This window comes from Erigeron canadensis, chromosome 7, assembly GCF_010389155.1.
Source record: "Erigeron canadensis isolate Cc75 chromosome 7, C_canadensis_v1, whole genome shotgun sequence".
Classification (NCBI taxonomy): Eukaryota; Viridiplantae; Streptophyta; class Magnoliopsida; order Asterales; family Asteraceae; genus Erigeron; species Erigeron canadensis.
The window spans coordinates 37,788,063-37,813,183 of record NC_057767.1 but is presented as its reverse complement, the minus strand read 5'-3'; the positions used below and the strand labels follow the sequence as shown (position 1 = coordinate 37,813,183).

At 33.2% G+C, this 25,121-nt stretch overlaps 2 protein-coding genes across 2 annotated transcripts; both read right to left on the bottom strand.

The window, feature by feature from the left end:
- Positions 1–13,431: 13,431 nt before the first annotated feature.
- On the bottom strand, positions 13,432–15,230 carry LOC122609482. The gene is made up of 3 exons (XM_043782527.1): positions 14,724–15,230; positions 14,070–14,145; positions 13,432–13,952 (listed from the first exon to the last, which is right to left on the bottom strand). Exons 1-3 carry the CDS (start codon positions 15,228–15,230, stop codon positions 13,432–13,434), a joined length of 1,104 nt encoding a protein of 367 aa, XP_043638462.1.
- Positions 15,231–16,351: 1,121 nt separating this feature from the next.
- Positions 16,352–21,873, bottom strand: LOC122606718. The gene is made up of 16 exons (XM_043779575.1): positions 21,775–21,873; positions 21,609–21,684; positions 21,431–21,505; positions 20,193–20,954; positions 20,041–20,104; positions 19,388–19,527; positions 18,961–19,269; positions 18,605–18,868; positions 18,392–18,433; positions 18,237–18,278; positions 17,970–18,143; positions 17,566–17,883; positions 17,426–17,489; positions 17,221–17,360; positions 16,816–17,124; positions 16,352–16,739 (listed from the first exon to the last, which is right to left on the bottom strand). Exons 2-16 carry the CDS (start codon positions 21,648–21,650, stop codon positions 16,557–16,559), a joined length of 2,928 nt encoding a protein of 975 aa, XP_043635510.1. The 5' UTR covers positions 21,651–21,684; positions 21,775–21,873; the 3' UTR covers positions 16,352–16,556.
- Positions 21,874–25,121: the final 3,248 nt, after the last annotated feature.

Sequence of the window (25,121 nt, the reverse complement as noted above, 5' to 3'; positions counted from 1 at the left end):
ATTCACAACACATTATATTAATCAATCTAACAATTAATTATAAGTTTAAACTAGTTGAATGGTTTTATATAGTGAATACATTTAGAATCAGATATATAATTAATCTCAAAAGAACATTACAGAGTAATAAGAATTTGGGAATAAATATATTGTGTATAAATACCTTTAGATTTTGCTTCATCTCCTTAAAGTTATTTAATCAGCAAACCATCAAAATCAAAAATTCGTAAAAGTATACAATAACATATATAATAAAAGAAAGCGATGAAAACCTTTATCAGTTTGCATCGGCGTTGATTTTTCATTACATCCATTGTATGTGATAAAATATTTTGAACGCCTGTAAATTGTTTTGATTTAAATAATTATATATTAGAGAAGAAAAAAAGGAGAGAGAAAAATTGCAAATTTGTATCATACCTGTGTGGGTGCGTCACCGCAGAGAAAACACAGAGAAGAAAATTTCGAATTTTGCTATTTTAGCAGCGTGCGGTTTCTTCATCTTCTTTCTAATATTTTATATTTTACGATTATCGTCCTTTAGCTACTCCATGGTATAATAACTTCCAACGACGTCTTTCACGGGTTTTGGGCCCCAAATCCGTCTTCAACGGTGTATGAGGGAGGTTGCGATAAACACTTCCTGTTTTCCAATATTATTTTCATGAAAAACAAAAATGGCGATTAAATCACTGTTTTTCAAAAATATTTTCTAAGAAAGTATAATACACTGTTTTCCAGATTTAGAAAACACTTTTTATTATATTAAATTTGTTCATTTTTCATTTTCTAAATTTTAAAACCTCAAATAATATTAACTTTCCCTGTTCATCCCTTTCACCAGTCGCCCCCAGCTTTTCCCCAACCTCCCATTTAACCAATTATAAAACATATGTTTTTTAATATGGAAAATGAAAATATCTTTTTCTAAGTTTTTGAACGCTTTTTAAATTCTAATTTGTTTTTTAAATATGAAATTCCTTTTATTTTCTAAAAATTTAGAAATAAAGAACAAAAAAGCATTCTTCACAACTAAACAAACCCTAAACTATTTTTGAAAAACAAAAATAAGTTTTTCTTTATGTTTATTGTTCTGATCTGATAGTTTCTCTTAATTAAACTTTCCATGGGGGTCTTGATTTTTGAAAGAGTTTAAATTTTATTTCACTAATATGACATATGTTCGCTCGTAATCTCTATATATTTATTTTGTTAATAATTGTTTTTAACGAGTACCGTTGTTGGCATGTAAAACTCATTTTGACACGCTTTTACTGTTCCAAACTTGTACCCAAGCATCCTAAATTCCTAATACCATAACAAACTTTCAAAACCTTTGAAAACTCATTTTCGACCTTGGCCTTTAGTCAGTAGATAAATCATACAAGTAACAATTCTAATTAAAATAACCAACAAATATGCCAAAACGCATCATAATATAGACTCCATACAAAGTATGTGAGCCCATTAGTCTCGATGAATTGCCATCATGAAACCGATTCATAGCTTCCAAGTCCCGAATTTAGTTAGTAATTAACCCGCAAATGACCCGCATATATCATTGCTTCCAAGTCACTAACACACACAAGTCGAGCTAATGAATCGCCACCATGGGACCAATTTCTTTCAACCAAACCGCCAATAACAATCCCAGTACGATTAGTGGCCCGCTAATGACTATATATAGCTTCCAAGTCTCTGGCCTACGCAAATCATACGTAAACTTAATGATTCAGACCGTACTTATATATATAGTCTATGACTCTATGCCCTACCTTAATATCGATTACAATATCAATGTATAATTGTATATAGTCTCTATTTGTATTTGTATCACGCAAATCTTGGATTCGAGCCCTTATACCCCGACCATAGCTGGCTTGTATTCTTAAACCACCTATTATTAACTCAAAGGTCCTGACTCTTGACTAGTTGATATTTTCAAATGATTTAGACTTTAAGAAAAAAGAAACACAAAAGTGACTTTAATTTGGGTCATTGGGTGTGATGTAGTCTTGTACAACCCGTTTTTTTCCCTATTTATGATCGTTTATCGTTACAAATTTACAAATAGAAAGATTTTATATCTAAAGTTCATAGTTTTAGTTTCAAAAATTGTAGTAACTATCTTAAATTTTACCTCATTATTTAAAGGGAAAAGCTTATGTAAAGCATGTTGTATCTATCTTAGGTAAAGAATATGTATTTTAGACGGAAAGGGGGGGGGGCAATGTAAAATTCAAAAGGACGGTTATGTATGTTTATCAAATTCAAAGGTTTAACTTGTAATTTTTTTTAACATAGCAGTGCCTAATATAGGTAAAGTCTATAGTACGGATCATTTTCTCATATTTAAATGTGTATCTTATAAATATGCTATTTTTATTTATACTTGGTTCATACTTCATATTACTCATATTGTGGATTTAATCAACTTATAGTTTATATCATGTGGTGTTTGATTTCACACGACTAATTTGCTGATTTCTTGTAGTGCAACGACACGACTAATTAACTTATTCATTAGGTTGGGTCGAGTTCTAAGTTTTTTGCTATGATTGGGTTTGGGTTGAGCTATATAACTCGTCAAACTACAACAAACTCACGACTCGCAACATGAAAAGGACGTGACATGGCCGTCACCCCGATATAGAAACCTATAAAGCAACCCTATAGAGCTCGATATAGAAACCTAACTAATACGAGTACATTATACATGTACGTTCCAATGTTCTATTCAATTTAGTATAGTACGGAGTAACTTATATAAAGCCCAATAAAGATTATGTGAAGCCCGAAAAAAAAGAGAAAAAAAGTCAAAAACCGTGATATAAAAGCCCAATTAAGTTATATTTAGCCCAATCACAAATGGGCTAAGCTGACACAGCTCAGTTCGTCCGATATCAGCTATACGTCCCATATTTCGTCCCATATTTCGGATTATATTCTTGTACGCAAAATTATATTTGGAAATACCTTATAATTCTTGATCAGATTATAGGATACCAACTGAAGTTATTACCTTATTATCTGGTATACATAAATCATATTCTTGTTTTTGACAGTCATATGTTTTTGATTTTTGTAATCAAGTTATCACATAGATCTAATCTTAAAAGTAACATTCATGCTTCAATATTTAATACCCTTCGTTCAATATTATTCTTAATGAACACTGGAGTGGTAGCCCGATGATTGTGCACATGTCTTAAAAAAATGTTAAACGTCATGAAGATCACAGGTTTAATCTTTGCCTCCTTAAAAAATGATATCTGAATCGGAGGTTCACATACTCTAACTCCTGGCTCGCAAAATTGATGAGTCTAACTCTGAATATTACTCATCAAGTGAGTAAGACACCGAAAATTAAAAAAACAAAAATAAAAAAAAACTATAATTATAATAAGATTGTGTATAGTTTTTTTGTTTTTTTATTTCATAAAGGCAATAAAATTACATAGTTAAGTTAAAATTATTAGTTAACTCAATAATTAAAAAAAAGTATTTGTTGTTACAATAGTCTATTTACTTCAAAAAATACATTCAAATGAAACTCAAAAATTAGTATAATATATACATTAGAGGATAAATAAGATAATATTGTACCATGAAGATAGAGAGTTGTTTATGTTCTTTTAAAAATATACATAAATAATTTTTGATTGCTACATATATTTCTTTTAGTGATCAACTAAAAAGGGTCGCCATGATTTTTCTTTTCAAATTAGTTAAAACAAAATGGCAAAGTTGTTTTCGGTATTCGGTAACTAACAAATCAAATAAACCATGTACTCCGTACTTAGTACGTACGGTTGATCGTTTTCTACTTTGAAAGGACTATTCAAACTAATCATTTGTTTTATACTTTGAATCATGGACAACTACTCAAACATGTACCTGGTCATGCATTCTTTGCTTTCCTCTTCCTTCTGTTTGTAAAAACTAACATACTTTTAACAAATCCAACAAGGAAGTTACCTATACGGCTATACGTACACTGGAAACATTTTTAACTACCTTCTTTTTATTACTACTATATTAAATAAATAAATTTATTTATTTATACATAACTACTTTAATTTTTATATATTGTTTATTACTGATTTATAAATATATTGAATGAATAATCAATAAAAATTTGAATGGCTATTTTTTTTTTCTGTACAACAAATCTGAATGACTGTTGAATATTAAAGTTAAACAAAACAAAATGAGGCAAATTCTCGTAACACTAATTTGACCAGCACAAGGGCGGGGCTACGAGTCTAGGACCCCTAGAATCTACCAATTGCTATGGGAAAATATCGGGATTAGTCTCTTTGCCATTACTACTATCTTGTTCATTGGATTTGCAACTAATTAGGGGTATCTTCTCATTTAGCATTTTGTAATATCATGTTTTGCATTATTATGACTAGCCAAATGCCCGCGTAGTGTGGCGGTGAAATAGTGGGGGTGATCGATCATAGGGTGTGATAGGTCATAGAGTGTGATAGCCAAATGCCTTAGTCGTGCGGGCTCCGACATCAGATTTAAAAATTCGTCGAAACTATATCGAATGACATCTCTAATGAAAGAGCATGAAATTTTAAGAACAACCATATAATTTTTATGATTTAACGATGTACGGTTTTTGAGATAAAGGATTTTGAATGAAAATGATTTATGGAAGAGAGAAAAAGAAAATGATTGGTTGAGATTTGAGGAAAGAAAAAGAAAATAATTAGTTGAGATTTAAGAAAATTATAGGTATATTAGGTGATCATATTCAAATTAATTAATAGACAAAAGTGAGGGGTAAATTAGGAACATCAAGTCCTAATTAAAAAAAAAAAAAAAAGTTAAATGTTTTAGATAGTAGTATAGATGAGCACAATGATTGCTAAGTTGCTTAGATTTTCAATATGTGAATACCCAATAAATCCTTACAACTTATAACTTAATGAATACCTATCCTACTTAGTCCAACTCTCAATTTATGTAATGAACTCATTTAACTTATTATAATTCATACTTTTTAAAATTTAATTATGATAATTCTAAAGATTTCTTACAAAAAGAAAATAAAAAGAACATTTCTTAAATTTAAATACATATAAAAAAAAATCAGATAATTATAATATATATATTAAGTATTAAACCATTTTCAATGACAAAAATCGGTTGATGTTACCAATTAATAGATTTAATCTCTTGTCATTTCTCATTCACGGACGTACAGTCGTACACTAGGCTAATTCAAACAAATTAAATTTATCCATTTTGGGGTCAACATAAACATGACCCAACATACAAGTAACCCTATTAAAACATGGCCCAACATCCAAATGAAAAGCCCAACAAAATTGCATAGAGCCCAAACGAAAGAAAAACCCCTATATAAAGGAGGTGTCGAGATGACTATATATTCTGTAATATATAACCACTACATCAAATTATAAAAGAAAAACTATACCACACCACATTAATTCCAAAGTCTTTAGAAATTAAAAAAAAAAAATGGTTATGTGTATCTTCTGTGCTAGGGCTCATGAACACATGACTTGTGATCAGGATTGTCCATTACGTACTGTTTTTCCTGAGCCGATCACACCGGAAAATGTGAGGACTGCTCAAAATATTCTCACAGTCACAAATGTGACATCCCTAAAGTTTTGGTTCCTCACCCACCAAGATCCTCAAGAGAGGCAACAATATATCAATAGTTGGATCCAAGAGTATGAAGCTCGCCAGGTGAATGAGGTAACCGGTCGTGGTCATATCATCCAACAAAACATTCGGTTGATGAATGCATGTGAAATAGCACTCGAGGAAGGGACTGCTCTGCTTGCTCAAATGCACGCTCTTGTGATACAGGCCGGCTTTGGAGCTCCTGATGATGAAAATGATCTTGTAGAGGGTCATGGGAATAATGAAGATGATGATGATGATGATGATGATGATGATGATGATGATGATGATGATTCTAGTAGTGACTCTGATGAATCTGATGATGATTCCAGTGACTCTGACTCTGATGATGATTCTGATGATGATGACGACGACGATGAAGTCGAACAAGACGTTGCAGTTGATATTATCGGCGGTGCTGATGATGAAGACGATGATGCTGTTAGTGGGGTAACGGATGTTAACTATTGAAGTTGTGGGTGGCGGGTGGCGGCCACCGGAAGGTGATCGAGATTCTAGTTTTTTTTATTAGTACGTAGTAACTTAATTATTGGTTCCGGTTTTCAAAATTTGAACCGAACTGAACTATAAGTAGATAAAAAAAAAAAAAAGTTCTCTAATCAATGATCCTTACGATCATATATCAGTGCTTTCGTAACTTTACTTTTTTATTAGTTTTAATTTAGTAGTATGTGATATGAAATAAAAGTAATTACTTCTTGTTCAAAAAAAATTATTGTATCTTACTATGCATGTACGTTCTCGTTGAAATAAATATTTAAAGTGTTTGTACGTATATCATATGTGATCGGAAATTAGTTATATATGTTGCATACTTGCATTAGGTGTTTGGAATTTACCGGTCACTAATTAGATTTTATTAAACCGATTTATTTTTGTACGTAGCACAATCGGTTCATGCATTTTTGTAAATACAAAATTATACAGAGTACTAATTATGTCAAGTAATTATTGCGCGCCTACTGATGTTTTTATTAATTCAATTAATATTATATGACTCTAACCTATATAATTTTTGGGAAATGCTAAATACAGCCTTAAGGGCTGTATTTAATGTGCATAAAACAACTTGTACTTTTTATATTAAAAACCCACCCCTGATTTTCATGGTAAATATACAAATAATTTATGCACCTTAAACACAGCCCTAAAGGCTGTATTTAGCAAACCCCACAATTTTTTTATATAGTTTTGTTTTGAGTTTTACCATTTCAAATAATCCACCGTACAAACGTATAAGTGAAATTTAAAACCAGCTGGTTACCACATTAATTATTTACATACATACTTAAGTTGAGTGTCGTAAAGTACTATATATTGCCTATATATCATTCAAGTAGAGATTTACTAATCCTGTTGATTGTTGTTTTCCTTAAAAATTAGATACTCATTAAATGTGTTATGTTTGTGTTTTAAGATACCGGATTCGAAGGTCCCTCCATCTAGCTAGTTTTTTTTTTCCCTGGAGGATTTGATGTTCTTTTAAAATTATAATTAAAGTTAAAATTATATATAAAATAAATAAGTATTATACTTGCTAAATACACTTAGCAGATCAACTGAATTTTCTTTACAAATCAGTTAGGGTGGGGCGATGTTGTAGTTTACTCGTGCTTTATGCTTTGAATAAAAAATATGTACGGAGTTGACCGGTTTTCTTCTCAGTCATGCCTTTTGTTTTCCTCTTCCTTCTGTCCTATGAAACGTACACTGGCATGGGAACATTTTTAACTACCATCTTTCTATTACCATATTAAGGTGAATTCAAAATTTTAACTAAAAATATCCTGTATTATATTTATCATTATTGTTTATTATACTTTAGTTTCGATTATCGATTTACTTTAACTATAATTTATTTCATACTCATGAATCATATATGAGACATATTTGAATTTTTTTATTATACAATTTATATAACTACCGTACATCTTACGGGTATTAGGACTAGTATTAAATACGTAGCTAAATTAGTTATATTTAACTATTATTTAAATATTATTTATTAATGATTTAATGATATAAAAATATTTGAATGACTAACAATCATTATAGAAGATTTTGTTTATGTATAATAAGTTCAGTACTATGTAAGTAGCTATTAGAAGAAAACAGATAAATACTACTCGTATGTAAGTATACTAGTGCCTAGACCCGCGCGATGTGCGTACAACCTTAATTAATTTCTTTAAAATTGTTGCAAAGTGTAACCTATTATCCAACCAACTTATCACTTAAAATCTCTTCTATGTTTGACACCACTTCTAAAACCAATTAGATTTCCCAATTGGAATTCCTCCATGTCCTATAAGTTATAAGTCGGTTAAATTAGTGACATAAGTCTTAATGATGTGGGTCATGAGGCAATTTATATAACTCTAACAAAATAAAATTTAATAAGTTTAACTGTGTAAATTTACACAATACATGTTGTAGGGCATAGTTGTCAAAAGCAAAGGCGAAATCAAAGCGCAAAGACCCTAAATGGGGCGAAGGCGAAAGGCGCAATAAAAGCGCACGCCCGGCAAAAAAAGCGCACCAAAGTAAAAACCAAACCAAATGCCTTTCAAATTAGCAAATTCATCTAAATAACACATAATGCATTAAGCCATAAAAGTTCAAGACAAATTGTTAACACAGAAAGTTCATAACCATTGACAAAACTTAATTAGAACCACGAACTATGCCTTGCCATCATCGTTAAATGTGTCGAGCTCTTCTTCCTCAAAATCATCAGTTAAGCTTACATAAGTTGTAGGTCTTGATGATGAAGGATTTTATGGAAAATAATAAATAGACGTGATAAAATAAAACAATAGTAGTTTAATGCTATTAAATCGCTTCTTGTTAACCAAAGGATTTTATGAAAAATAGTAGTTAGCCGCCTAAATTGTTGTTGGGCCTGGGCCTAGGTTTTCAGGCGGCAAAGTGTTGCCTCGCCATCGCCTTGCGCCTAGGCGCACGCCTTTAACAACACTATTGTAGGGGTAAAAAACAACTCTTCACAAATGTCTCTAGTGGTGTCTTGTACACAGTTGACAGCTTTATACGTTAGAATAAATACAACAGCATAAACAACAAAGAACAATGAGCACCACTACTAATGCCCATGAGGACTGAGCAGGAGACCTTTGGAAGCTAACGACATAAAGTCTGTTGCTACAACTTTGCTAAATGCATTTATCGATACGGAAATAATTTGACTTTTACATAGAAAAGCATAAGCTAGGTCCCTAGTCTATAGCCTAAACATGAGACTGCATTCTGTTCCTCCATGGTCTACGCAAGTTTTCTTGTAGATGTTTTCATGAATATAACCTCATTTAATGCTTTAAACAAACTCAACTGGAATATCTTCAAATCCAAAGAAACACTAAAACATAACTAAAAATTAATAAAATATGATAGCACAAGCTAACTAATCTGCATAGATCAATCTAGAAAAAAAAACGTTAAGTACTTGGTTATAACAAAATAACTTTTGTAGAGACTCGCATAAAATTTATACAAAAGAAAATCATTATAAAAAAACACTTTTGTTGAGACTCGCATAAAATTTATACAAAACAATATCATTATTAAAAGAAAAAAAAAAACTTTTGTTGAGACTCACATAAAATTTATACAAAACAAAATTATTACATTCTATTGAGACTCACAAAAACAGGTTTGTCAAGATTAAAACTTTACCATAAGATTGTTTAGATGGAAAGGCTAAAAGTGGATACTAATAAACTTTTGTCGATTTAAACTTTACTATAAAAAAGTAATTATATTACAAAACAATACACGTAGATAATCTACAGGTAGCAAAATGGCCTAGGCAGGATATAGGTCAAAGGGGTTCTTGTAAAAACAGGTGTAAAGTTTATGGGTTGAAGCGGGTCAGGTTGAGATGACCTGAATTGCTTTTTGTGGAGAGGTTTTTAATCGTCTTTAACACATTATTTAATTGTAGAATTTTAAAGACTCAAACTTGCAGTTACACGTTTTAACACAAACCCATTTCCCAACACGCCACTATTTTAACCACCTCTGGCTTTCCTAAGGCTTCCCTATATACCCAGTCATATTTAACGCCGACAACATAAAATGAAAATATACTTTAATAGAACACAGATTCATGGTTCTTTTACTTGCTTTATAGTAAGAAGTTTTCAGTTACTACCACTAAAGAATGTATTACTTTGAATCATATAGTTCCTTAAATCAAAATTTAGAAGTTACTATACGTAGAAATGCTCCTAGTATCATGTATGTACTAATAATGCTTGACAAAGTATCTAATACCTGACAATATGAGTTTGTGCTGCCTTCTCAAGATTGTGTTCACTTAAGCTAAGACATCTTACTTTATTAGTATCCACTTTTAGCCTTTCCATCTAAACCATCCTTTCCCTTTCCAGCATGTATGTCGATTGAACTCTTGTATTCAGTAGCTGTCAATTTCAATATCTTCATCATCATTGTCGTTGTCTCAATCATCATCGTGGAAGAACAGAGTTATTTGCGACTTGCGAAGGAACCCACAAGACCTTTCTATTAAATGAAGTTGATATAAGAAGGTGATATTAGCGTTAGAAACTTCAGCCGGTTACATCAACGGTAGATGGGAGTTGTTGTCAATCTTAAACGGGTCAAATAAATAAGCTTATAAAGTTATGGGTCAAGTTGGTGAATATAAGATTGTACTAACCCGTTATAACTTACAGTAATTGTGAAATTAATAGGCATACCATTTGGAAAATTTAGCAGCCTGCACCATATGGAAAATTAACTAAACTTGCCAGCATGGCAGGATATCAAAATTTTCAATTGTTCAGCCATTCATGATGTTCTGCAGATCTTTCTCAACTCGTCCTTACAACCTTCAGGCTGCGCATGACAACTTGCTGTTAACTATCCCCTTTCTAGAAATTAGATCATGAACCAAAAGAAACTGAGAAATAAATCTTCAATTCTTCAGATTAATTGCTTATAAATCTGATTTAGAAATCCTTATTAAAATACAGGCATCATTAAGAGGAGAACCATTTTTAGATAACCAGATTCGAGCACATCTACCTGATTGAATATAAAATACGAAAGATACAGTCTTAATTGAGTAACACAGTATTAGACAACACACCTCTTGAATGTCTCCCACATATGATCACTCTGGTGACCAAATAATGTTGTTATATAGGATCTGTCTACTTCCTTCCACATATTGACTCTTCGGTCATATTAACCAAAAAACAAATCTGGAGTACCTTGTCTAAAGGTCAAGCAAGAGATTGGTCTTTTATGGCAAGGAAAAGCCTGCAAACATATAAGAACATATATTCAAGTGAAATGATAACAACAGTAACTTCTTGACCACAAATGACAAAGCTAAAGTGTTAGGTGACTTGGAAATCATTATCCACTGATGATCCATCTTATATCTATAATCACACGGTTACTCATATAGAAAGATGGCCTATTTCCAATTAGTAATTGTGTCAATTTCATTCCAATTATGTGAAAACAGAAAAATCTTACTTATAGTTCATATAGATATATATATATATATATAAACCTAAATTAAGTACATATAAACATAAATTGTCTATTTACTATGGATAACAATAATTTAATATACCTCATGATTGTTGTGACTGGTAAAAAAAATGAAAATATGTTGCTATTCTCGTAATTTATAGTTCTTACAAACACAATTTGTACCTCAGCAGGAGGCTTCTTTAAACACAATGAAACAAATTCTTTCATAGGACGGGGAAAGTGTTCGTCTAACTACAAGAAAAGCGTTTCAAAATATCAAAATTCGAATCTAAGATAACTCTGACTAAATCAAGCAAAATGAATGAATGTCATTTAAATATATTATTAAGATATAAAGTTAAAAAAGGGTTGCATAACCGAATATAAAGGGAAGTATATGATTAAACAATTGTTTAATTATATACATTAAAATCACCTTCGGTTAATGCATAACATTGTTTCAAACATATACATTGAAATCACTCGAGGAGAAACTTAGAGTACAAAATATTAACTAAGAGTTAAATAAATAAGGATGTATTCATCAGACATATATATGGCTCTTTTAGCTTTCCTAACATTTTGCTTTTAGAAACTTCCTGAAATTATAAAACTAATAAATACACGTTCAGAAAATCATTGAAAAAGGTAACTATTAGTGATATTATGAAATATATTAGATAAGTTTAACTTAGAAATCAAAGTAGTAGGACGAGATGAATCAGTATGCAATATAAAAGCAGATGGTTATTCTTAAAGCTACAACACAAACTCAAAGAAAGAATAAGCTCGCATACCTATCGCAAAAGTCCTTGGTAGAGATATTAACCATCAGGCCCTGGCTTCTATCCACAACATGCTTACAAATTTCCTCTAGTACAGACCTCTCTTTGGATATGATGAGTCCATTGAAACAACCCTCCGTATAGCGGGATTTATAGATTTAACGCAAAGTAGTGCACACTTATTGGGCATTCTCGAGTATGTCAGGCACACCAATTCTAGAGAGTATATTTGCCATTACATTTGATTGAAGACCCAACCATTTTCCTTAGACATCAATTAATCGCCATTTTTTCGACAATAGATAGTCCTTTAGCCATCAATTCTTCACATCCCTATAACAAAGGAAATACAAATCATTAATATGCCTAGATTATTTATCCTTCCAGAAATCAAACAAAAGCATAATCTAGATTATTTTTCTACTTTGAACTGCTAATCTTCTTTCTAGCCATTATCTCAATCAATCCCTAATTTTCAACGACTAATCAAAAAAATCACACATAATTGCTTACACATAACATATCAGATTATAACATATATATAGATATAGATACGAACTTCCCCTACATCGGTCAGATATTCTGATGAAAAGTGGTAGATTTTGATCATGAGAAAATGGGGGATGTAAGAAATATAATTCGATGAATTGGTTTCTAGAGTAAAAAGAGGGCTTAGTTATTGTGAATAACCGTTCCTCACAATAAAATTTCATAGTTTGAATGCATGGCCCATTATCATAACCGCTACTTTACCAATAACCGTATGACCATTCAAGGTAGAAAAACGCCACATAGGATTTCAGCCCTTTTTTTGCATAGTTAGAGAGGCCACATAGGATAGTTTTAGAAAAATCTAAGTAGGGATTTATATAGTGTATAGACGTAATATCATTGAACCGTCACATTTATAATGTTGGTTTCAATTCATTCAGTCTGAACATAGATTAATATAAAATAGTATTGTTTTTTGGTTAGTTACATAGTTATGTTGATGTTTTAAAAATGAATTCCAAAGTAATCGTTTGCATATCTTTAAAGATGATATAAGATACAAAAGTAAATATTATATTTATACTTGTTTATGTTAATATCTTAAATTAGAAAGTTATATATTACTTGTAAGAAATGGAAAAAAAAAAACAAATTGGGTGTTGAGACTAAGTGGTATGAGGTATTCCATGGGTGAGGGGTCTTTGGCCACATGGCTCCATGTCACCATAGTAGGCATTCTCCAAAACTAGGGGTGTGAGGCATCTTAAGTTAGTGGGGGTCTTTTGCCATGTGTCATCATGTAATAATTAAGTAATTATTATTATTATTATTATTATTATTATTATTATTATTATTATTTATGAAAACTACATATTAAACACATAAAAAAGTTCATACAAATAAAATAAAAATTAAGTCCCGTTACATAAATATAAAAAGACTAAGCGTCATCATCGCTAACGTATTCATTGAGGTCGGGCACGGCTTCATCTTGTCGCGAACGGGTCGTCCATACTTGATCCACCAAATCCGCCATGAGCATGTTGTGGGTTTCTCCACTTTTGATCGCATGCGTGTTCTTGATCCGTTGCTCCATGGGAGTTTCTTGTGTCCAGTACTCCGGGTCCAAAGAAGGGTCTTCCGGGTCGTAGTCTTGACAGAAAGCTTTGTCCTCGTCCTGTAAAATCATGTTATGTAGGATGATACAAGTGTAGATCACGGATTGCATCTTATCCTTGTCCCAATATCGTGAAGGATTACTAATAACCTTCCACCTCTTCTTCAATACACCAAACGCTCTTTCGATATCCTTTCTTGCTAATTCCTGTTTCTTCTTAAACAACTTTCTTTTGTTGTCAATTGGATCGGTAAAAGTCTTGACGAAAATTGCATACTCCGGGTAGATGCCATCTCCCAAATAGTATCCGGACTTGTAAAAGTTGTCATTTGCATAAAATGAAGCTACAAAATAATAATAAATGAACAAATTATATAAAGTAGAGAATAATGTTAAATTAACAAATTATACACTTAATATAAACAAAAGAACGAATTTAAAAAATGTACTTTAAAACTAACTTGTAGGAGCCAAACCAGATATAAGCTCCTCAAGAAAAGGCGAGGCTTCAAAAACGTTAATGTCGTTGTTGGACCCCTGCATCCCAAAATATGCGTTCCAAATCCACAAATCATAAGACGCAACTGCCTAAAGCATCAACGATGATTTCCCAATATCGCCTCAAGTATGAGTGCCACGCCATGCGTTAGGACACATATCCCAGGTCCAATGCATGCAATCAATGCTACCAATCATGCCCGGGAAACCATGGCGTTGTTCATGGACCTCGTAAATCCGTTGGAGATCACTCCAAGTCGGTCTACGTAGGTAAGTACTACCGTATAGTTCCCTTATGCCTATTTATATACAATTACAACTACGTTATAAACTATAACTACGTTATAAAGTATATATTAATTTTAACTACCTAAAAACTATATATAAAGTATAACTACATTATAAAGTATATATTAATTTAAACTACCTAAAAACTATATATAAAATATAACTACATTATAAAGTATATATTAATTTTAACTACCTAAAAACTATATATAAACTATAACTACGTTATAAAGTATATATTAATTTAAACTACCTAAAAACTATATATAAAATATAAAACGTTTTGAGTAAAAGAATTCTACCGGTACAAAAGTGTTCTAGTGTGTCACGTGAGGTTCTTTCTGTATGCCAAAGTTCTCGTCAAATGTGTCAACACTAGTGCCATATGCCAATTGACGGAGCGCCGATGTACACTTTAACTTGGTTGAGAAACCAAGCTTCCCCGACCCATCATATCTTTGTTGGAAAAATGGATACTCGGCTGCTAAATCATCACATATTTGGAGAAATAACCGCTTACTCATACGATAGCGCCTCCTAAACATTTTTGCATTGTAAATCGGTTCGTCAACAAAATAGTTACGCATGAGTCGAGCTTCGTCTTCTTGACGCCTACGCACAATAGTAACCCGTCTCTTAAACCGCGGTCTTACAACTTCATCGTCATCATCGTCATCCTCATCATCATCATCGCCGCGAACGGCGTCGAACATAGCATTCACGGCCAAGATGGCCGCCTTCGATATGGCCGCGTCTAGCTCGGATGAACCACTCGAACTATCGGATGAGCTATCGGTCGAACTCTCGCTTGACGACAACGGATTGTTGAGATCCATGGAAATATAAAGAATAAAGTGTGTGTTTTTTTTTTTGATGATATATGGCTTATAGTGTAGAAGAAAATGGTGAAAAGGGTGGGTTTATATAGGAAAAAAAGAGGACTAATGGTTTAAATAAATAAAAAAACAAAATAGCAAAAAGTTAGTCAAAGGAGCCGTTGGTAGCATGGGGAAGAGGAAAGCTCAAAAAACAATTGCAATTTGTAGGCGTTTGTTTTGGTCCGGTTATCCCCTTTTGACTAGTTGGAACGCGATCGAGGGGCAATGTGGATGGCGTTTGGACCACGTTTTGGGTGTGGAACGCGGTGGGGAAAAGCCTCACACCGCATGGTCTGATAGCTTTCATTAATTTGTTGTGGGTTGTCATTAACCAGCTATACATACAAATTGGTGGGTAGATTTTCTAAAGTTATCTGTCAAGTTGTAAATATCTTGACCCTTGAATAAAAATTAAGGACTTGACCTTTAGATAAAAATCAAAGAATTACTTACGGTATTTGCCTAATGGTTATGTTGAAAAACCAAGGGTTCACGTTTAACATGCATTGCACAAATTAGTACATCTTGTGTGATTTAGAGAATAACGTAAAAGTAATCTCTGTTATAGCTATTTAAGAGATAAATGTAGTTGTAAAATTAAGTTCAAAAGTGGAAAATTTTAAAATAATGTATAAAAATGGAGGGATAGTTTGAGGCTGAAAAACAACTTATAGTCGTGAGTTGATATAACTCAACCCAAACCCAACCTAATGAACAAGTTAGTCGTGTCGTTCTGTGTCCAAGTCATGTAATTAAAATCAAAAGCCACATATGATATAAACTATAAGTTGATTGAATCTACAAAATGAGTATTATGAAGTATGAACCAGTTACCACCAATATTATTAGTCAGAAATAATATAGAAACAGCATACCAAAAGAAAAAAAAATGTGGATAAAAGTGTAAATTTCAATGATCCAAACCTTTTTCACCTGTGAATAAACATAATTGAATGGATGGGAAGGCTTGGATTGGAAAATATGTAACCATCAGCATACAAGATGGGGCTCATGTTGCTAACATGACTATATAGCTACGTTTATTTACCATGAAGGAATGACCACCGAAGCTGGGAAGATACTAAACTTCAAAATCCATAAGAATCGAGCGAATAGCAACAAAATGCAGTAGCCAATTTTATATTCAAAACCGCCCGTATTCCCATTGCTTATTTTCTATGTTCATATCGGTAACCAATTTCATAAAGCAATATACTAATGGCCTAAAAACAACAAATCATTAATTATCCATCCATCCAAGATACAAAATGCAGGGGGATTTTCTCAACTTGATGGACCAACTTCTTCAGGTATCTCTGCCCCGATTTTGTTGAATGCAGCTAGTAGGAGCTTCTTGCATAAAGCTAAATCATTCCTGAACGTGATTGAAGGGGTCCTCCGGCTGCATGTCACCATGATAGCACGTGCACGATTGTGAAAATGCCCAACCACAAACTTTTCAAAGCTCTGAACGCATCATGCAACATTTCAATTAGATAAAGCTACCAAACAGCTAGAAACAAAAACAACGCCAAAATCTTACCTTTGGTGGTCTGTTCATGACATGTACCATTGTTTTGAGTGATTTTACAATACTATTCTCATTGTAATATTCTGAAGCCAAATTTCCATAGGCAGAGCCTCTCATTATTGCATATGTAAGGCTGTTGTATAGTGGGTTAGTTGTCAAAATCCGGTTCTGTATGGAAACCAGAAGGTCGAGAATAGTTGAAGTGCCCGGGACCCACGTCGTTTCCTGGCCGCCAGTTGTTTTGGGTATGCTCAAGTCAACTTTACCACACTTTTGCAGATTAGGGCAAATACGAAGACCACCAGAGTGATAATGAACAAGCTGAAAAAAAAAACATCGCTCATCGAATATACTGTCTATGTATACACATATTGTACATAAAGATCAAGTAGACAATATAAGAGGAGGATTACATACTGGCGGGCTATCAGGATAGTTGCTTGGAAAGCACACATCAAAGAAGAAGAGACCATTACGATAAGGGGTCCCCTGTCGTCCGATGATTACAGCTCTTAAAAGATCCATCCTCGATTCATTAACCCTCACAAATATTGTCTCTACAACATATGAATAAAAGTTAAACTTGCCTATCAAAAAGTGTTCAAAATGATTTTGGCCTTACCAGGCAACTGATTCTCAAGCATCACCCACTCTTCATGTATCTTGTTCGTCCACTCTTCGGGTGGCTGAAACATATCTCATTTATGTTAACGAAAAGAAGGAAGCACCTCTTAATTGTTAAGTGATATACAACACACTTACTGGGGTCACTGCAAATTTCTCTGCTGAGAAATGATGGTCAGACATGTCCATGACACGATCAAACTTCTTGAAGTTTTCATAGCTTTTCAGAACATCAACTTCTTCTTTACCAAGGCCCACTGCCATTGGGTTGTTATCTTCCTGCACCTTTTCCACTAACACATCTTCCATACAAAAAATCCCAACACGCGAACACCGATTGGCAAGCACAATCATTCGCATCGCTGAATTTTTATCCTTCAACTTTGCAGTCTTCGACCTCCTGGCCTTGGATTGCTTAGCCTTGGACTTCTTAATCTTCGAATCGATAAGAAGGTCCTAGAAAACCATACCACATAACATACAAATCATAAGAAAGATATTTATTAAAAAGGTAATAGACTTGGAGATGGTATATTTCAAACCTCAAATGTCCGTTCTAATGCAAATAGCGGTTGTTCAATCTCTACTTGCATTCCTACGGTAGCAAAAACCTCCGATATCCTACAGCTCATAGGAGCTCTAACAGTCACTTTACTGTGACGAGAGTATACGTCAACTTTTTCTTTCCCTGAACTGCCAGCTTCAGCAAAAGTAACCTGATATATAATTAAGTGGTTAAAACAAGAACAGCACACTGTTAAAAAAAAAAAAAAAAAGAAAAGCAAATCCAAATAAGTTAAATCTAATACCTTCTTCTTCTTTGAATTTGCATCATTGTTGTCTCCTTCCATCTATTGGAATGCAAGTTTTTATTAATTAACCGCAACATATAAAAATAAACACTTCCAAAGTATACTTTTTTACACACTGTAGTCAATCTGGATAATACTAGGAAAACAAATACCTTTCTCTTTCCATTCGCCGCAATGTTGATATCTTCAGTAACCTGACAATATTGACATGTTTAAATAGAAAAAACTAACACATCATAGAAATACAAGAATCATCAAGCTATAAAAAAGAACCCCTAAATGTATCATGTCTTATAAAAATGACTTGCAAAACATATGCATAGATCAACAAACTAGCCAACTATCAATAAAGCAGAAAGACTCACATTGGCTGGCACCTTTGCACGTGAAATCTTAAACTCGGTAAGGTAAAGATATTTTTGGGCATCCTTTGCTCCAATTCTGTTAAATGCTTCCAACAGGGGCTTGCTGCAAGAAGCGATATCCCTCACAAACTTGATTGAGCGTTTATGATTTTCATCACCAACAAGACACGGTACTGTTTTCCAATCATTCCAATAATCTCTACATGCCCTTAGGATGACATGTACACGCCTGTGAAAATGCCCAACCACCAAATCCTCAAAATTCTGCATGTGTACATCACCCAGACAAAAAGCTCAAGATAGTTACTCATACCAAAAGGCGAATAAACAAACGATGGTAGGAATCAACATGTTACCTTGGGTGGTTTGTTCATTATATAGGTCATTGTTTTGAGTGACTTGACAACAGTATTCTCATTGAATAGGAAGGACCACCTTTCGGCGTTGACATTTCCTCTCAGCTTTGCATTTGCAAGCCCGTTGAAGTAAGGCCTTGCATTAAAAATTAGACTCTGTATGCAGACCAGAAGCTGGAGCATGTTTGAAGTGCGTGGCGACCACATCTTTTCCTGTTTGGAGTTTGCGTTTTGGAAGATCAAGCGAACATCATGCTTATTCATGTTTGGATTGATGCCAGAAACACCACAAGAGCGATAGTGCACAAGCTATAAAAGATGAAAGATGGTAAAATCAATCAATCATTCACGGAATAGGTCAAAGAAGTGTGTTTGTATGTGTGTGCAGAACAAGATAAAAAGAAAAGTATGTAAAAGGATAACATACAGGGGGGCTACAAGGATAGTTGCTTGGGAAACACACATCAAAGAAGAAGAGACCATCATGATAAGGAGTCCCCTTTTGTCCAATAATTGCAGCTCTTAAAATAGCCATCCTTGATTCATAAACCCTCACATATATTGTGTCTGTAGGGAATTAGATTATATATGGTAAGTAAAAGAAATGGGAATAAGGATGCAACATATAGAAACAACTCAACAAGAAGTTGTAGTGATTAAATGTTCAAGCGTCAAAAATTCAGTTTCAGTGACCTTGAAGCCATTCACTTTCACACATTAAAATTATCAGGGGTGTTTTCAGAGCAATGATTGCTCATTTTCAAAGACTTGCTATTTTCCATATAAATGTTTTGTGTAGTGGTGTTGGTTTTCATAAAAACATTGAGATGGAACCCACAAGATGCAAAACTGATTAAAGTTGAGTCATTGAAATATGCCAAAGGATTTAGTTTTTGCAGATCAAACCAACCCATCCCGACCATTTCACTTGTATTATATGTCAAATTTGAGGTGCCTCAAACCAAACAAAAGTAGAGCTTACTGTTAGACCTGTTTCTCTGTCACAGATGTTGGTCGTAACAATATATAGTAGTAAGACAAAAAGAAAAATTGACCTGTGTGTTTTCATAGATTACATACCAGGCAAGTGTTCCTCAAGAATCCTCCGCTCCTGCTGTATCCTATTAACCCAATCTGTCGGTAGCTGGGAAAAAAGATGACAGTATATTGTAAAATGTTTAGAAAGAAGACAAGGGAAAGGGAATAACACAATGACTTAATGAATGAATGACCTGCTGTGTGTCAGGAATAGCCTGCGCTGAAAAATAATGATCGGAATGGTCAATGACAGTATCAAACTTTTTGAAATTTTCGTAGAGTTTTGCAGCTTCCATTTTATCGACAGCGAGGCTTGTTTCCATCGGGATGGGGGGATTATCTGCATCTTCGAGGGGGGGAGGAGCAGAGGGACCAGCACCCTTCTCAGCTGCAGCAGCACCCACCTCAGCAGCACGTTTCTTAGCAGTAGCACGTTTCTTAACAGTATCAAACTTTTTGAAAATTCCGTCGAGTTTCACAGCTTCCATTTTATCGACAGTGGGGCTTGTTTCCATTGGGATGGGGGTATTATCTGCATCTTCAGGGGCAGAAGGAGCAGAGGCAGCGGTTTCCATCGGGATAGGGGTATTATCTGCATATTCGGGGGCAGACGGAGCAGACGCAGCGGCACCCTTCTCAGCTGCAGCAGCACCCACCTCAGCAGCATGTTTCTTAACAGCAGCTCGAGCTCGTTTTTTAGCAGCCGAATGTTTCTTAGTACGAGCTGGTTTTAACTGATCTTTGAGAATCTTTTTAATACGGCGTTTATCGCTTTCAAGCATCGGTGACGAGAGAGACATAGGTGGATTTCGGGGTGGAGGGAGAGGAGCTCTCAACACAAGCAAACGTTCGCCCTTCTTGACCTTCATGTCATTTTTTATAAAAACCTTGGAAACAATGCATGCCATGGGAGAATGGAAGATCCCCGGGGGATCTTTAACCCCTATCCCCAGGTCCTGCGGAAAAGAAAACTTAGTGAAAAGCGTAAGAGTCATTTATCTATTGATCTCTTTTCGATGAAGCTTTTTATGTTCATTCCGAAACTTTGAAAAAGCGTTTTCACAAATACATGAAGAGGTTACAAAAAGGCGTTTCAAGTTAGTTTTCCATGAACAAAAACAACAAGAAGAATTATCTATGTACAAACGGTCTGACCTGACCTATATATTAATTTAATAGGCATTCCCCATTCATTCACACACACACACATATGCATATAATAAATCAATCTGCTGCCGCAACAAACATTATATTTCATTTTTAAATATTGATTCCATATAACTAGTTGAATAAAAAAAATGGTTTTATTATAGTGAATACATTTTATAGAAGAATCAGATAATATAATTAATCTCAAAAGAACAAAAGGCATAATACAGAGTAATAAATTAATACTAGTTGAATGAATAAAATATATTGTGTATATATATACCTTTAGATTTTGCTTCATCTCCTTAGAAGTTTGTGGTTTTTGCTGTCTCATCAAAACTCTATTCATTGCGTCCTCCTAAGTTTTATTTAATCAGTCAAACCATCAAAATCAATAATATTATTAATAAATATACATATACATGTAAAATAAGATATATAACAAAGAAAGCGATGAAAACCTTTATCAGTTTGCATCGGCGTTGATTTTTCATTACATCCATTGGCGTAATGTGTTATGTATTTATTTCTGAACGCCTGTAAATTGTTTTGATTTAAATAATTAATTTATATTAATTTTGTAGAAGAAAAAAAAGGAGAGAGAAAAATTGCAAATTTGTATCATACCTGTGTGGGTGCGTCACCGGCAGAAATACACAGAGAAGAAAATGAATCGAATTTTGCTATTTTAGGATCGCAGCGTGCGGTTTCTTCATCTTCTTTCTAATATTTTATATTTTACGATTATCGTCCTTTAGCTACTCCATGGTATAAAAAGTAACTTCCAACGACGTCTTTCACGGGTTTTGGGCCCCAAATCCGTCTTCAACGGTGTATGAGGGAGGTTGCGATAAACACTTCCTGTTTTCCAATATTATTTTCATGAAAAACAAAAATGGCGATTAAATCACTGTTTTTCAAAAATATTTTCTAAGAAAGTATAATACACTGTTTTCCAGATTTAGAAAACACTTTTTATTATATTAAATTTGTTCATTTTTCATTTTCTAAATTTTAAAACCTCAAATAATATTAACTTTCCCTGTTCATCCCTTTCACCAGTCGCCCCCAGCTTTTCCCCAACCTCCCATTTAACCAATTATAAAACATATGTTTTTTAATATGGAAAATGAAAATATCTTTTTCTAAGTTTTTGAACGCTTTTTAAATTCTAATTTGTTTTTTAAATATGAAAATTCCTTTTATTTTCTAAAAATTTAGAAATAAAGAACAAAAAAGCATTCTTCACAACTAAACAAACCCTAAACTATTTTTGAAAAACAAAAATAAGTTTTTCTTTATGTTTATTGTTCTGATCTGATAGTTTCTCTTAATTAAACTTTCCATGGGGGTCTTGATTTTTGAAAGAGTTTAAATTTTATTTCACTAATATGACATATGTTCGCTCGTAATCTCTATATATTTATTTTGTTAATAATTGTTTTTAACGAGTACCGTTGTTGGCATGTAAAACTCATTTTGACACGCTTTTACTGTTCCAAACTTGTACCCAAGCATCCTAAATTCCTAATACCATAACAAACTTTCAAAACCTTTGAAAACTCATTTTCGACCTTGGCCTTTAGTCAGTAGATAAATCATACAAGTAACAATTCTAATTAAAATAACCAACAAATATGCCAAAACGCATCATAATATAGACTCCATACAAAGTATGTGAGCCCATTAGTCTCGATGAATTGCCATCATGAAACCGATTCATAGCTTCCAAGTCCCGAATTTAGTTAGTAATTAACCCGCAAATGACCCGCATATATCATTGCTTCCAAGTCACTAACACACACAAGTCGAGCTAATGAATCGCCACCATGGGACCAATTTCTTTCAACCAAACCGCCAATAACAATCCCAGTACGATTAGTGGCCCGCTAATGACTATATATAGCTTCCAAGTCTCTGGCCTACGCAAATCATACGTAAACTTAATGATTCAGACCGTACTTATATATATAGTCTATGACTCTATGCCCTACCTTAATATCGATTACAATATCAATGTATAATTGTATATAGTCTCTATTTGTATTTGTATCACGCAAATCTTGGATTCGAGCCCTTATACCCCGACCATAGCTGGCTTGTATTCTTAAACCACCTATTATTAACTCAAAGGTCCTGACTCTTGACTAGTTGATATTTTCAAATGATTTAGACTTTAAGAAAAAAGAAACACAAAAGTGACTTTAATTTGGGTCATTGGGTGTGATGTAGTCTTGTACAACCCGTTTTTTTCCCTATTTATGATCGTTTATCGTTACAAATTTACAAATAGAAAGATTTTATATCTAAAGTTCATAGTTTTAGTTTCAAAAATTGTAGTAACTATCTTAAATTTTACCTCATTATTTAAAGGGAAAAGCTTATGTAAAGCATGTTGTATCTATCTTAGGTAAAGAATATGTATTTTAGACGGAAAGGGGGGGGGGGCAATGTAAAATTCAAAAGGACGGTTATGTATGTTTATCAAATTCAAAGGTTTAACTTGTAATTTTTTTTAACATAGCAGTGCATACATGTATATACAGGAATGATGTTCAAGTTTGTACATACATGTATATATATATATATTCTTGTATGTATCGATTGATTAATTGATTTGTATATATGATATAATGAAAATGATGATGATTAATCTTGTACCTGCATCTTTTGGGCTAGATCTGCTTTCTTTTCTCAATAGGTTTTGTTTTTTTCTCAGTTTGGATTATAGATTTGTTTTATTATGTGTTTTGAAAGTTGTTAAATCTAAGTATGGGAATTTGATACAAAGGATTATGGATTAGTGGTAGGTGTAATATAATAATAGTATTAGTGGTAGGATTATGTTTTATACGGTATTATTATAATACCATATAAGAATATTAAGAAAAGAAAAAATATTAAATCTAAAAAAGAAAAAGAAGAACACTGATCCCGGATAAAGAAGAAGAATGGTTGGTTGTTCTAGATGTAAAATAACCAAGATGCCCTCATGTGCAATGCACATGGAGAGATTTAACGGTCAAATTTAACAGAAATTTAGTGCTAGGGGCTTCTAGCAACGAAAACGAAAAAGGCAGGGACCAGTTGCAACAAAAAAAACATAGGGGGCAAAATGCGAATGTGACAAACCACAGGGACCATTTGTGACATTTTCTCTTTTATATTTTACAATTATCGTCCTTTAGCTACTCCCTAGTATCTTATTTCATGTAACTAATATTTTTTAAAATCCTTATATCCTTATATAATATAAAAGTTAGGTTTTCAAACAACTGTAAAGCTTAAATAATCTCTCTTCATAATGATTGGTATAAGCCTAATAGCATAGTTTATAATTGTATGTAGCATGAGTATTTAATTGTTGATTAGTTATTATGTGGGTTATAGTAGGTTTATGCGCAACTGTAGTAGTAATGATCATTAGGAAGTTGAAACATAGCTAACTTATCATATTAATGACATTGGGAAGTTGAAGTATTTCATATGAGAAAAAACGAAGCAACAAAGCCACAATTTTTCGTACTAATTACTCGAACTAATTACCCTTAACAAGTACTTCATTTAATATATAATACATATGTATAAGTAAATCAAATTATCCATGTATGTTCCATCTGTACGAGTAAAAAATACACATTGTTCATATACAATAGATGCCCCCTACTACGTGCTACATAAGGCTATCTCCAATGCTAAGGACACCCTTAGGCGTCCTTGAGCTACCACATCATATCCTTACAAATCCTTACACATTCTTATAAATCCTTAAAATCCTATAAATTTATCTCCAACCATACAAATATCCTTACATATCCTTTAACTCCACCAAAAACAAAAAAAAATATAAGTAAGGGCACCTAAGGGCATGCATCAAAAAATCTTTAATTTTAGACAAGCTTCAACCGCAAAGGATATCCAAGGACACCTAAGGGCACCCAAGGGCTCCCAAAAACATCCCCATTGGAGATAGT

What these genes read in the sequence shown, in the direction of transcription:
- LOC122609482 (XM_043782527.1), bottom strand. Translation starts at nt 15,230, where the DNA reads ATGGATCTCAACAATCCGTTGTCGTCAAGCGAGAGTTCGACCGATAGC. An exon ending in GCATACAGAAAGAACCTCAC is followed by an intron (nt 14,146 to 14,723) that starts GTGACACACTAG and finishes TTTGGGATGCAG; the next exon opens with GGGTCCAACAACGACATTAA. An exon ending in ATCTGGTTTGGCTCCTACAA is followed by an intron (nt 13,953 to 14,069) that starts GTTAGTTTTAAA and finishes ATTATTTTGTAG; the next exon opens with CTTCATTTTATGCAAATGAC.
- LOC122606718 (XM_043779575.1), bottom strand. Translation starts at nt 21,650, where the DNA reads ATGGATGTAATGAAAAATCAACGCCGATGCAAACTGATAAAG. An exon ending in AGATGAAGCAAAATCTAAAG is followed by an intron (nt 20,955 to 21,430) that starts GTATATATATAC and finishes TCTTTTCCGCAG; the next exon opens with GACCTGGGGATAGGGGTTAA. An exon ending in CAAATTCAAAGAAGAAGAAG is followed by an intron (nt 18,144 to 18,236) that starts GTATTAGATTTA and finishes ATTATATATCAG; the next exon opens with GTTACTTTTGCTGAAGCTGG.